Source organism: Tachypleus tridentatus, chromosome 10 (genome assembly GCF_004210375.1).
Source record: "Tachypleus tridentatus isolate NWPU-2018 chromosome 10, ASM421037v1, whole genome shotgun sequence".
Classification (NCBI taxonomy): Eukaryota; Metazoa; Arthropoda; class Merostomata; order Xiphosura; family Limulidae; genus Tachypleus; species Tachypleus tridentatus.
In genome coordinates this window covers 60,184,697-60,199,984 of record NC_134834.1, presented here as the reverse complement: position 1 = coordinate 60,199,984, position 15,288 = coordinate 60,184,697, and the positions used below count along the sequence as shown (strand labels likewise).

Genomic DNA, 15,288 nt, shown 5'->3' with positions numbered 1-15,288 from the left:
ATTTTTTAAATTTTGATAACCTGATCAGATCCTTTCTGTGATTGTTTTTGACGTTTCCATCCCTATTTAGACTGTTTTCAAAATTTGTTACATAAAAATGTTTTAAATGTCTGTTAGTGATTTTTTTTCTTTATTTTTAATTACAGTTGATAAAAAGGATTGTTTAGAAAATTACTATTTTGCTTCTTGTCCTGAAATATGTAAATTTTAATCTATAATAATGAATGGCTGCAAATATTTCACTTTAGTACATTTTAACTGGATGTAGAAAAACTTCCAAGGCAGATCGATATTCATGTATGTTGTTCTTTTTGTATGCCATAATGGCATCCCCAGCCATCAAAATGTGTTGTAAAAAAGCAATTTAATATATTTGTACTTTACAGTTCAGTGACTGAGATGACTGTTTACAGCATTTTCATTATATATACAACATAGAGTTTGAGTCAATATTAAGACTATATGATTTTCTTTCATCTAAACAGTTCATTTAGTAAAACTAGGAATGGCTTGAATTGTTATGGTTTTGAGATAAATAATATTTTAAAATTCTTTTCTTACACTTTCCAAGTTGTTTTTCTCAATAGAAGAATGAATGAGCTGTTAAATATTTATTTAAATAAAGAAATGCAGTAATGTCTTGGTGAAATCTGAAGTAAAAATGATTAAAATTGCTTTAAGGAAAATCAAAATATGTAATCAACATTTCAGCCAAACTTTCTTCTTTCCTGATGGTACTTATTTTTCAACCTCCATTGTAGTTTTTGCTTTATACAAGTCTGTTTTTTTGTTGTTTTATTTGTTAAATTCAATTATTTGTATTCCAATAAAATATTAAGCTATTATTTCTCAGTATGTCATGAGCCATCTACTTATTACACAATAATCCAGTTAAAAGCAGTATGCATAAGAATTTGATGGTATAAGTATAAAAATAACTAAATGTTTTAGAATATTCACAGAAAACTAGAAACATTTTAGTTATCACTTAACAAGTAGTTCTTGACTTGGAGAGGTCCTTTTAAAAAACATTAGCACGGTACTTTTCAAGTGCTTAAGTTCTTAAATCACCAACCTATCATATAAATTCAGTGCCTGAAACTACAGTTTCTTGAAATTTTGAGCAGTTGTTTGAATCTAATTAATAAAATATTTGTTTTATTTCAGATTTTCTCTCATTAAAGATCATCTTGTAGAGTTCAATCAGTTAGCTATGGCTAATGCAGAGGGGTCTGATGACATGTTGAATAGGGTTCAAACTAAGGATAACATAGGTCTTACAGCACTTTTGCAAACCAGGGAAGGAGCATTTGAAAATGGTTAGCATCAACATCAAGTGAATTTAAATTGCTTCAAAATAAATGTAAGAGATTATGTTAAACTTAATTGAAGAAAAAAAAGGAAAATGATGAACTTTCCATCAAACAACTGGTCTTGATGTTTGTGTTTTTGGTGATGTATTTATTTAATTACAAAGCTTTAAATATTTTTCTGCAGAATTTTAAGCTTACCTTCAGATATATTTTAATTTCTTTGTAAAATACTTTCAAAATGTGCATATTGTTTGTTCACAACTAACTTTTAATCAACAATGTAATTAAATGCTCATAAGCATATACTGTTTTATCCAGTCAGGATATAATCATGTTCTTTGCATTGCAATAATCTCGTAATATTTTTCTGACAAGGTACCTTACTTTCACTCGCACACATAGCTATTCTCTATCAGTGCTGCCCTCTTTATGCTATTTTTTGCACTCCACAAGTGTTTCATTCCTCAGATTAAATAAATCAGGTTTGGTCTGATCTTCAGTATAGGGTTTTGTTCATTGCATTCTCTTTGCTGTGAACATTCCTCTGGACTCTCGACTGAGTTGTTTCTTTTTATTCCTCTGTTTCTTCTAATGAAATAAGAGAGTCCTTACCTCTTTCCAGTTCCAAGCTATTCCTTGTCAGGGGGAAATATATAATGTAAACATAATTCAAACAGTTGAGATTAGGGTGTAGACATGATAGGGAACTGTCGACCTAACCCTATATGGAATTATCAAGTAACATCTGCCTTTTCATCTTCAGGTCAATGTATGTATGTATGATGTTGGTGGTCTTTATAGTATTCTCGTGGATTGAGGAGGGCATATTATGATTGTTTGGTTGGTTTATCCTTGTTTCTGATTGGTGAACAGACGTCCTATAAATTCAACCAATTGTAGCCACAGTTTATTCACCTCTAATCCAGAATCTCTGTTTAGTGAAGGTTTTGTGTATATTAATGTAAAAGGGTTCTTTGATTTTTCTTCTATTACAAAATTTGTGTGTGTCGATTTTATTTTTTTCCTATTTATTTTCTGTCCATTTGACATCATGTGCTCTGCAATTGCTGAATTGTGTTTTTGTGAGTCTTGTACTGTTTTTATATTATTTAATTTTTGTCATGAGCCTTCTTGTTTATCCAATGTATGTCTTGTTTCAGGAGCATGGAATTTCATAAATGACATTTTTGCATTTCTCTTTGGTTGGTTTTTGTTTGTTATTCACCATAATGGATCTTAATGTCTTGTAGGATTTCCACTGGACATCTGTGTTGAATTTCTTGGCTATGCATTTGAGTTTTTCAATGAAATTTCACAGGTAGGGGGAGGTAAATGGTATTAGTGGTTGTGTTTTCTTTATATTTCCTTACTATTGTGGTATTCTTTAAAGGGTTTTTGATAAAAGTAACTATTTTGTTTAAAGCACTCCATGATTTTTTTAAAATTCTGTTTCAATGGACATCTTATCAGAAATGTTTTCTGTTGTCTTGTTTATGCAAAGAATTATTCCACATTTTATCAAGGTTGGATGATAGGACTGGAAGTGTAGGTATCTGTTCATGTGAGTGAGTTTTCTGCATACAGTTGTAGTGATATTTTCTCTTGTCTGCTGGTAAGTCCAGGTATGGTAGACTTTTTTTTTTATGTATTTCCATAGTGAAGTGGATTCTTTTGTCAATAGAATTAAGATGTTCTAAGAAGGTTGATAAGTTTTCATTACCATGGGGCCAGATAATGAAGTTGTAATAAAAAAATTCAACATAGACATTAAGATCCATTCTATTGAGAAACAAACAGAAACCTCACCAATGAGAAATACAAAAACAATTATGAAATTCATGTTTTGGAAACAAAACATACATTAGAGAAAAAGGAAGAAAGCTTGCAACAAGAATAAAGTAATGTAAAGATAGTACAAGACTCATGAAAACAGAAAATTCAGCCAAATCAGAACATCAGATGTCAATTGAACACAAAACATACCAGGAAAACTTAGAATAATCAAAACAGATAAATTTTGGAAAAGAAGAAAAATCAAGGAATCCTTTTACAGTAACACAATAAAACCCTCACTAAACAGAGCCCCTTGGTATGGCTTTCTGTACCTGATCAGGGGACCTTCCAGGGAAGGTTCTGTTTTTTCAGTTTACCTCCTGTGGGATTTAAACATCCACCCACGCGTTTGCCATGCATGGTGACCTGAGGAGAAGATCTTGGTGATGGAGGAGTCCAACCATAACACACCACTTTGGCCTTGAATTCTTGTAGACAGGCATCCTTGAGGTGGCCCCCTGGTGTCAGTTGGCTGGTCCACTTGGGCTAGGGTCAACCAAATAGCAGTGTTGGATGTTCTCAACAGGTGTTGTGGACATTGTATCTGATGCTAGTGTTTGGGTATAGTGCTCACAAAACCCTGGCGTTGCTGCAGTATCCTTGTTTGGCATTGTAGTGCATCCCCTTGTACGGCTTCATGGCAGGTAGGGTCAGTGGGCACCGAAAAAGTCTTTTTTTATTATGGATCCTCCAAATAAAAACTTAAATAAAACAGTGAAAAAACAGTTCATAGGTAAATGACTACATCTTGAAGATTCTGAGCAGCAATCTTCAACATCTGTAACACCTGTACCTCATTTTCTTATACTACATTCTCTTTCAGACAAACCTTTAGGGGAAGTGTCTCTCTTTTTCATTCAGAAGCGACTAGAGGGACTTGCTGGCTCTCCAGACTCTGTAAAGAAGCTTTGCTCTGGTGACATTTTGGTGGAAACATCCACATCTCAACACAAGGAACTTCTCTTGCATTCAAAGGCAATTGAGGTTACATCTCATTCCACTTTGAATTCATCATGAGGAATTATTGTTGAGAGGGATTTGAAGAAAATTCCCAAGTGAGAGATTCTCACTGGTTTCTCCACCCAAGACGTTTCTGCAGTGAGGTGTATCTCCACTCGCAAAGATGGAATTATGATGTTGACCCATGTCCTCATTCTAACATTTACACTACTGCATCAACCTGCCACCATAAAGGCAAATTATCTTAAATGCAAGGTATGGCCATACATTCCAAACCCTCTCAGATGTTTCCAATGTCAGCGGTTCGGTCACTCCAAGACATCATGTCGTGGTTTCTTGATGTGTGCTCGTTGCAATGGCAAGGGCCATGATGTTGATGAGTCTGAAACAGACCCTCATTACATCAATTGCAATGGCTTTCATACATCCTACTTTTGTTCTTGGTCTAAACGGTTGGAAGAAAAAGAGGTGCATTGTTTGAAGATGATTCATAACATTACTTACCCTGAGGCTCGAAAGTTGCTGTCTACCGTTTTGTCTCGGACTATGCTGCTACACTTTGTTCCACTACTGCAGTGGGAGAGCAGGTGGATCTCTCTGTGCTTCCAAAAAATTGTTCACAAATCAAATGAAAAGCCATTTGGTTAAGAAATTAATGAATCAAGGTCAACACCCATCTCTGTACATTCCAGCAAACCCCAAGATCCACTTTCTTTGGTTGCAGGTACGGGTATTTCCTCTGGTATATCTTCTCTCACCCCAAGATGCAAAACGATCATTTGTTCATGTCCTCAATCGCTGAAATCCTCTCCAACAACAAAAACCTGCACAATCAACCCAGTGCAGCATCCATGGAGGTTGACAGACCTCCCTCAAATAAAGACAATAAAGAAAAAATACATGGTCATAAATAGAAGGGCTCTCGACCCAATTTTCCTACACATAAATAAAAATGGCCACCTTGATATAATGGAACTTTTGAGGTGTACATTCTAATCTGGGTGACATCAAAGCACTGATTGCTTGCTACCATCCTGTATGTCTTTCCTTACAGAAAACATTTCTGAAACCTGCTGATACAATCACCTTTCAGTGGTTTCATTTGTACAGAAATGACAAGCTGCGTGATGGATGATTGCATGGAGGGGTGACGCTGTTGGTTGATCAGCATATACCTATCCTGTCTTTGCTACTCGACACACCCTTGGAGGCTGTAGCCATCCGTGTTTCCTTGGGTCATACCATCACTGTTTGTTCTCTCTACTGTCACCTGGAGAAACCTTGATGCTTTCATTGAACAGTTGCTGTGTCCGTTTTTAATCCTGGGGGGCTTTAACGAACATTAAACCCCTCTGGGGAAGTGCTGATATTGATGGGAGGGGTTGCTCCATAGAGCATATGCTCTCTGATCACAAACTTTCTCTTTTCAATACTGGTTTTTCAACTTATTTTCATGGATCTAGTCAGTCCTTTACTGCTATTGATCTTTCAATTTGTTCTCTTTCACTATTCTCCCACTTTTCATGGATGGTTGACAATAACTCATGAGACAGTGATCATTTTCCTATAATTTTGAGAGAGACTGGCCTTGGCCAATGCCACCTGACCCACATGCCCCAGTGGAAGCTGAATTAAGCAAACTGGCCCTCTTTCACTGCTCTCCCAGAACTTGATTCTGCCATCATCTGTAAGCCATCAGCAGACGACGGCGTGGCAGAAGTAGCTGACTCTATTATACAGACAACTCCTCACTGTATTCCTAAAATCTCGACATGTTTTCCATGATAACCTCATCCACAGTGGAATTCTGCCTGCCACATGGTACGGAAGGCTTAAGAACGGGCCTGAACTTTTCAGCAGGTCCATGCACATGCTCGGTGGATAAGATGTGAAAGCCAGAAGGACTCTTGGATTAAGTTCACAACTGGCATATCTTCTACCACCAGTTTCAAGGTCATGTGGGACAAGATTCTAAAGGTCAGTGGGCAATATAATTCTGTCCCTCTCTCGATCTTGTTCTCTGATGGCTAGGAAGCTGCTGATACCAGGAGTGTTGCCAATACTCTATGTGAAAGCTTTTGCTAGGTATCTACACTTTGCTTCATCCTCCACGTCTTAGCCATCAAGACTCTTTTCTTTTGAGCTGATTATCACAATAATTGCAATCTTGCCTTTACACTGGTAGATCTCAAACTGGCCCTTCATCGGTCTGGCAGTACATCGGTAGACCATTCAAAATTCTACACCATCTATTTCCTGCTTATCTTGCTATTCTTCTGATTGTTTTAACTGGATTTGGCATTTATATGGGTTACGTGGCCATTTGCCTATTTTTATTAAAATTTTTTTAATGGACAGGCGGTTTGAAGTTTATGTGGATTCGACACTTTCCCCATTCCTTTCCACACGAATTTGGAGGTATGTTGAGAAGCAGCTACAGACTGCTCTGTTATTTATTGAAGTGGACCACAGCAAACGGGTTTAACTTCTCTCTCTCTCTCAAACCGTAGGCATGCACTTTTGCTGCCAACGGGGTATTCAACCTGATCCTAAACTTCATATTGGTGAAGTTGTGCTACCTGTTGTCCCTGAGACAATGTTTCTAGGGCTAATCTTTGACCATAAGCTGACCTTTATACCACACATCAAACAGCTATGGTTCAAATGTACAAGAGCAATGAACATTCTCTGTGTCTTCTCTTCCACGACTTGGGGAGTGGATTGATGCTCTATTCTATAGATACGATGTGATCTTGTTCAGTTGAAAGTAGACTATGTATCATTGGCCTATGGCTCTGCCAGGACCTCGGCCTTGAAGATGCTGGATCCCATTCATCATCAGGGACTTTGGTTCTGAATGGGGCTTTCTGCACTTCCCCAGTTCAGAGCTTATACACAGAAGCCCATGAACCTCCTCTACACCTTCCTCGTTTGCAACTACCTTTACTGTATGCTATGAAATTTCCTTGCCAAAGCATCCCACCTGAGGTTGTGTTTTCTTTCCTCGGTGGGTCATGCTTTTTCAGAACAGATGATCTGTCATTGTTCCTTTTGGCCTTTGTATCCAGATTTAGTTGGATGAATTGGGTCTGTCTTTGGATAACATTGCTGTATCCACTGGGCAGCCCATCCCACCATGGCTTTTTACAGTCCCCAAATGTGACCTATATTTAAGTCATCTGATAAAAGCAAATACTCCTAATTGGAAATACTGTCTGCTATTTGCTGAACCTCTTTCGAACCATCCTTCCATTCCTATTTATACTGATGGTTCAGATTCAGGTGGATCTGTGGGCTCTGCTGTGGTTTTTTGTGGTTCGATGGTTGCACACAGAATCCCCTCTACAGTTTCTTTGTTCACTACTGAACTGTACACTATTTCTCTTGCCCTGGATCGCATAAAATCTAAGCAGTGCTCAAATTGTACTGTTTATACTGACTTGCTTATTTCTCTTCTGGCCCTGAATTGCTTTACATTAGTTCTCACCCTGTTCTCACTGATATTCAAAACCGACTAGCCCATTTCTCTTGAACATCTACTTTTATCCAGTTTTTCTGGATACCAAGCCACGTTGATATTCACGGTAACGAGCTCACTGACACCACAGTTAAATCTATCTGTTCTGGCACCATCACTGCTGTGCCTGTTCCGTACATGGACTATGGTCCAAGGCTCGGCTCCTTGCCAGTTAGCAGTCGACTTGGAGTGAGCAACATGAAAACAAGCTTTTCCAAAGGTAACACTATATTGGACTTTGGCCGTTTTGCTTCTGTAAGTATTGGAAAGAAGTTGTTCTAACTAGACTATGGATTGGTCACAGTTTTTAATTCATAATTTTCTTTTATCTGAGACTGATGCACTCAGGTCACAATAAGCCATCATTATGACTTTCAGCGATGGCACCATTTTAGACATTTTGTCCCAGGGTTTATCCATAACGTTAGACATTGTTATTGGCGATGGTGACACTGTTTATCTTGGAAATGTTTTTAGGTTTTTAAAGGCCATTAATCTTTTTATGCTATTTAAGTTTTTTTTTAATTTATCCATTAGACCTTTATTTAATGTCATTTCCTTTTAAGAATCAAAGTACTCCCAGTTCAATTTGAAATTAGAAAATGGCCGTGATGTCAAATAACTCGAAACCAAGATTGAAAAGGCCAACTTCAGGTTTATAACGCTGCTGTTTGAACTACCTATTAGTCATCCTACTAAGTAATAATAATTAAAATTTTGCTACAAGTCTTTTAAAACTTGTATTACTTTACTTTCTGAAAATAGCCATAATGTCAAATAACTCGAAACCATTACTGAAAAGGCCAACTTCAGGTGACAGATGCTAATTTTTGAACTTACCTGTTTGTCACCCTGGTGAATTATAATTTCAGTTACACTACAGAAAGTCCTTTACATTTAGTCCACAGGGATAAGAGAAACATACAGTAACACAAGTTGTAAAGGACCTTAATTTCCTTTTTATGAATTTTAATAATTTTACTTTAAGTTTAACTTTTTATTGGATGTTTGGCACAGGTAACCTAGTTGCTTTGTACCATAAAACACCAAACCATCCAATCAACCACTAAACAGAGATTCCAGATTAGAGGTGAGTAAATTGTTGTTACCATTGGTTTAATCTATAGGAATTCTCTCCACCAATCAAAAAAGTTAAGCCAACCAGTCATAATTTGCCCTACTCAATCCACCAGAATACTATAAAGTTTGACAATACCACACACTTTTGAAATGTCTCCCTCTACATTTGTGTTTCTACAACAGACAGTTGTTGTCCAATCAGTTAAATTTTGTCATAAATGCTCAACTTTAATTAATCTATCAAATAATAAGCTCAGTTTTAATATCATTTACTTTTTACAATCTAACATTTTAAAACAGTGGAATAAACATTCTTATAGATAACTGTTTTGATACTCTTTTGTTGAATATTTTTTAGGTGCAGCTGATGCCTCTCAGATCCATCAGCCTCTTCTTGTATGTACAGCTCACTTACACTGGGATCCAGAGTTCTCTGATGTCAAGATCATTCAAACCATGATGTTAATGAATGAATTACAGAGTATTGTAGAAGAAGCTTCACAGAGTTTCTATCCAGGCTGTCAGAGGTCTGATGCTAACAACATACCTCTGCTTCTCTGTGGTGATTTTAACTCCCTACCTGGATCAGGTGAGTGCTATATGTAAGCACTTGTTTTATTTCATATTTTTGAACAGTGAAAAAGAAAAAGAAACTTGTTAAATGTATATGGCCTCATATTATTTTTTATTTGAAAGGGTAAATAGGTTTATACATAAATGAAAAAATTACAGCTCAGTATCTTTTGAAAATCTATTAACCTGAAGTTTTCGACCATATTACTGTGATTGTTACTGTTTTCAAAAGTATAATAATAGTATAGGTTAAAAAGATGAGTGCACAAACAAGTGAGTACTAAGTTGTCTCCAAAATGTACTTTATGTATAGAACTTATTTAAATAGCTTTTTTGTGACTGAGATAATTGAACTGTTAGAACTTTACTAATCAACATTTGTTTTCCAATTAATTTACTTTTAATTTCACATCTGTATATGTTTACAGTGATTCAAAATTGTCTGATTTTATACATCTCACAGTAAACCTTTCTCAGCAAGCTTGAATTTTTGTATTTTCCATGGTTTTATGACAGTTAAATCAATTTATAAAATACTTAGTAATTTCATTATTAATGTGTTTGTTTAATACAATATATTATTGACAATTAAGCATTTAAATTTTATCAATACTCTCTTTCTAGTCTTAATGTCACTGATTTAGTGTTGTACAAGTATACTATGAATTGAGGTTAAATTATAATTTTTCAGTGAATATTTTACTATGATTTTAATTTACTCATAGTTTTTCTTTACTCATAAAACAGCCATAAAATCATAAAAATTAAAATTATTTGGAAATTTTTACAACTAATTACAGGTTTTTATTTTATTTTGTGATATGGAAGTTACTAATATACTTCAGGGTGAAGGAAAGTTCTTTGGAAACAAAGATTTTATTTCAGTTTAGTTGCATGTAACAGAAAATAGTTAAGCTAATGGCAGACAGTTATGACAGTTAATATTCACTTGTTCAGTTCACTCTCAGTGTAATTTTATGGTTGATGAGAAACTTAAGTTAATTTGCTAAAATATTAATATTTTGACTTTGTCTACCAGATGTCATAGTTTTTATCATAAAAAGTACAGTGAAGGTTTCTCTTTAATTTCAGTGATAAATCCCAGGTAGTGGCCTAAAATATATGATTTGTATTACTTCTGATTTGAAACAGTTGATTAATATTTATCTTCCTTTAGTTCCTACCTAAATGCACCACTGGTTATAGTATATAAAGAAAAGAGTAAAAGTAGTGTCTTACCAATTGTAACATTACACAATGTATGTGATATGCTCTTTAAGGAGTTGTGGAGTTTCTGTCTTTGGGAAGAGTCTCTGTAGACCATGTTGACTTCAAGAAGCTAGGATACAAAGATTGTCTTCGAAAGTTAAGTAGCACAGATAAGACAAACGAATACACTCACGATTTCAAGTTATCCAGAGCATACAAAGATGACATCATGTCTTACACAAATTATACGTAAGTCATTTGAAAGTTCAAAAATATTCTTTTCTGAACAAATAATTAATTCAAAACAATCCTTTAATTTAAAAAAATATACTTGGGATTCAGTCTTTTTGCATAATTTTATATTTCTTATGATATATCTTTGTGAAGAAATTGAATACATTATTTAAAAAAAAATTTTAGGGCTGTGTTACGTCATTACAATTCATGCTGCAGAGGTTTATTTTAAAGGAGCACAAGTAAAATCATGCTTCTTTACACATCTTATCTTTGTCCAAGTAGCGTATATAATAGTGCTTCTTAAAATTCCAAGGATGGGCTTAAGAAAAATTTAAAATAATATAATCAGATCAATAAATATGAGAATTTCATCTGCTTTGATCATGCAGCAAACGTACTTTCAAGTCGATGTGACTGTGCAATGTTCATGTGGACCCTATTTTTGCATTTTATTTTGATCTGCTTTTTTTAATAATAAAGAATACACACATGAAAAACAAGAGATAAAGTAATTACTTGTGCCTTTTTTTTCTGTTCATGACTCTTAACCCTACTTTTTTGTACTATTGGTAGTACTGCACTAAATACTTTTTTTTATTACATAATGCACCAAAGAATACAGAACAATAACATTCAAAAAGCAGACAATGTTCCAAAACTGTCATAATTTTTCTGGCTTTCTAACTATGTGACAGGAGCCATTACAAATTCATCTAAGTTAGTTGATGTGTTTCCCAAAGGAAACCGATACTAACAATTTGCTGTACAGAAAACAATGCAATATAGCATATCATTTGGTAGATTAAATCATTGGCTTTCTATTAATTATAAATAATATAGTATTGAATGTCAGAGAGAACTACTTCATGAAAGAGAGGATATGAGTTTCTATTTTATTGCTATGTAACCAAATAAGAGTGAAGACTATGAAAATTATGCTTTGAGTGATGAAAACATTATAATAATAAATTTACTTTGCATTTTATACTTTTTGGTGGAGTGATGAAAAGAAGATACCAAGACAGAAAATGTAACAACTCTCACTCTCGGAGAAATTGGGGATTTTTTCAAAATATTGCCTTATAAAATTAATAATTTAAAACTTGTATTCCATTAAGATATGGATTATTAGCTACATTTTTATGTTATACTTGTAAGCTTTTATTGTGAGTATAGTCAAAACATGAAAGCTTGGATAGTGAGTTATAGGAGAATGGGATGTTATTTTAGATATCGTCTGCAAACTTATAAAAATTCAGCTTAAGGTTTAGATATGCATATTATTATGTTTGAAGATATCACTGACTGAAGAAGGGCATTGCCTGAAACATTGTATTGATAGTAGTGTATATATGAAATAAATATATGTATATAGTTCTTGGTGGTTTTACCTTCAACATTTTTTTAATCTCTTTTAACAATCATTGCATGTAATTTCCTATACTTAAAGAATTATACCAGCAGTCGTCATATACAAGTAATATGCATTGTATATTTCTATTAAAAACAATACAATAGTTCTTACAATCTAACAAGAAACAATAACATAAAAGTATATTATCCTACTATGTATGTAGCAATGTGTTTATCTTTTGTTAATTTTATATTACAAAATGTAATGCAGTTACACAACTGAGTAGCTGGTTTTAACTATTATTTCTCATTTTTTACTGTTTAAGTGCATTTCTTATATAGTAAAATGAGCAATTCATAATAAAAGATTACAAATTGTCTTCTGACAATTTTTCACTTTAACAGCCACCCCATGGCTCATCAGTAAGTCTGGAAGCTTATAATGCTAAAAACTAGATTTCATTATCCATGGTTGGAACTGCACAGATAGCCTACATATAGTTCTGTGCTTAAATAACAACTGAGTGAGGCCTTTGTGTGTGTGAACAACAAATAAGTTAATAAACAAATCATAAAAATAATACTAACAGCTACTTGTTTGTTTTTTTTATTGCTATTGTGTTAATAATAAGCATTGCTAAGTTTTATAAACAAACCTTGCATTTATGCTGTTATTCCACTGTCTCCAAAAACGTTTTGCAACTTTGTGCTTATTAACATTTATTTTAAATCTAAATTGTGTTTCTGAATTTGTAATAGGTATTTACAGTTGTGTAAAAGAATTTGTAACATTTTTAAAATTTAAAACTTAAACATCAGGAAAAATGTTAAGACTGGAAGAACTATTGAAAATTTTAAAAAGTTGTTGAGTATAAATATTTAATGTTGTGGTTGGTAAAACTGATGAAATGAACTAATGCTAAATAAAAGTATCTCATTAGAATTGATCTGTTAAAAGGAAAAGTGATAGTTTGGTATTTAAACATAAAAGGTTAAATATGTTTTTTCTGTAATTTAACACAAAATCTTTTGTTGTGTGTTTAATTTCAGATATGACTTTAAGGGTATCATTGATTACATCTTCTACTCTAAAAAACACATTACTGTTCTGGGATTGTTGGGATCATTAGACCAAGAGTGGATAAAAGAGAACAAAATTGCTGGCTGTCCTCATCCTCACATCCCATCTGATCACTTTCCACTGCTTGTTGAACTAGAGATGACTCTCCCAACTTCTTCACCAATGCTCCTTAATGGACTAATGCTCAACAGGTAGCAGCTTTAATGCCAGCTGTGGCCTCATGTTGCCAACATCAGCTGGTCATCCCAAATAGGGCACAATTCTGCACACCAGGGAGACAAAGACTTTGAATGAAATTTCCTGAGGCAGCTCTGTTCACCACCATTAAGTCATCCTTCCAGGAATGGAAAAAAAAGAAAAAAGGAATGTAAAAAATTTATTTTTTTTTAGAAAATTCACTTTGAAGGGTCCATACCATTTTCAAATAGGTAACCATTATACATTTCATAAGTGTAGTTTTCCATTTACATTTACATATAACAACCATGTATTTTTGACTTCACAAAAACTTGCACCTTTCAACAGTGATTTCACTGGATAATATTCCTCCCCCAGCCCTGTTTTTTAATTTTGATTGTAATGTACGTATATGTTTAATTGTATCTTGCCCTAAGAACCTATTAGTGGGATATATTGTGCAAAGCAGAGGAACTTAAGTGTTTTATAATTGTACTAATTTAATTATGACACCTTTTGTTTGAAATGTCTTTTAGTGTTTTTTTTTGTTATATACAGTATGAGTTCCACCATTAAGTATAAGTCATTTAGAATAATGAAAAACATTAATTGTTCTTGTTAATTTTTTCCCACATAGATCGAGTAAATTGTTATAAGAAACTTGTTATGATTATGTATGCAACAGTGTTATTTGTATGTTTAGTAGTGTTTTTTAGAATTTTAAACTTCATTTGCATATTTTCTAAATTTTGTCATTTCTTATCAATGGTGTTCAATTCACTACATTTATAATATGTGGGTCTGTTTGTCAGTAATGTTATCTAGGTTTCTTTCAAACCATTAACAGAAATATTTGCATAACATTAATGTTTGTGAAAACTGATCACAGAGGAGGAAGAAAAATTATTTAAATGTACTTGGTTATGTATTCAGTTAAACTTACATTTCATAATTACAATGTATTAAGTGTTGGTTATTACCTAATGATTCTTACTTTCTTTTTAGTAGTTGCTTTTTAACAAAATGTTTTAAAAGGTTCTAATTGGTAAATATGTTGAGAAAATTCTTTGTAAATAGACCTCTGCTTAAACACAGTTAAAGAAATTTGAAGAAAACATGGGTTACTCAAACCTGTAAAAAAAAAGAATATTATGCAAACAGTAATGCTAACGTCTGCTTTTGCAAAAGTAAATGTGATTTTAAGTAACAGTTGAGTATACCAAACATACTTGTGTTACTTCACATAGTAGCCTATAGCTTGTTGTACAATTTTCGTTTTACACTATAGTTTAATACAAAAGTTCACTTAGGAATTTAATCATTAAAAAAACTTGTTCTTAATTTTGTTTGTACATATTATCCAAATAGATTAATTGTGAAGTGAAATAATGCCATGTGAACTGTTGGTTATAAAGTGTAATTTTTCTTTCTTAGGGTCTTTATTACAAGAATTATGATGTCTTTGGTTTATAGATATTAAAATACAGTAATTGTAAATTGAAATTTCTGTGATTTATTTGAATTGGAATGAAAGATGTCAGAAAAATTTTAGTTAAAGAATAAATATTATTTGACACAGATTTCGAATTTCCTGGAAAAAAGTGTGTATGTGTCTTACATACACTCTTGTACATTTCTATAAGATTTATTTTAAAATGCATGACTGGAAAACATCTACTTTAAATTTCTTTAAAAATAAATTATGCTCATCAACTTGCAAGAAAATAAGCTGGACTATGTTTGCAGCTTCTGATATTTCATACTTCTATAATTATTATGATACAATAATCACTGCAAAAAACGTAAGCTACTCTGCAACTCAAGAATAATCATAGTTTGAACAAGCCATTCTAGGTTTAGAAATTGGTATAAATCTCCTTTATTTGTTTTAGTCTTACAGTTAAATATTAATTAAATAATTAGACTACATTCAGATATTTACATTAAAAATAGAG

At 33.4% G+C, this 15,288-nt stretch overlaps 1 protein-coding gene across 2 annotated transcripts in view; it reads left to right on the top strand.

Moving 5' to 3' along the window:
- The window catches only part of LOC143229381 (CCR4-NOT transcription complex subunit 6-like), a 90,208-nt gene extending 75,295 nt beyond the window's left edge, over positions 1–14,913 (top strand). For both annotated transcript variants that reach the window (XM_076461623.1, XM_076461622.1), the window contains 4 exons: positions 1,168–1,319; positions 9,062–9,292; positions 10,557–10,734; positions 13,126–14,913. In XM_076461623.1, the coding sequence (XP_076317738.1) occupies positions 1,168–1,319; positions 9,062–9,292; positions 10,557–10,734; positions 13,126–13,351 (787 nt within the window). In that variant the 3' untranslated portion in view covers positions 13,352–14,913. The remainder of the gene's footprint in view (positions 1–1,167; positions 1,320–9,061; positions 9,293–10,556; positions 10,735–13,125) is intronic.
- The last annotated feature ends 375 nt before the right edge of the window (positions 14,914–15,288 follow it).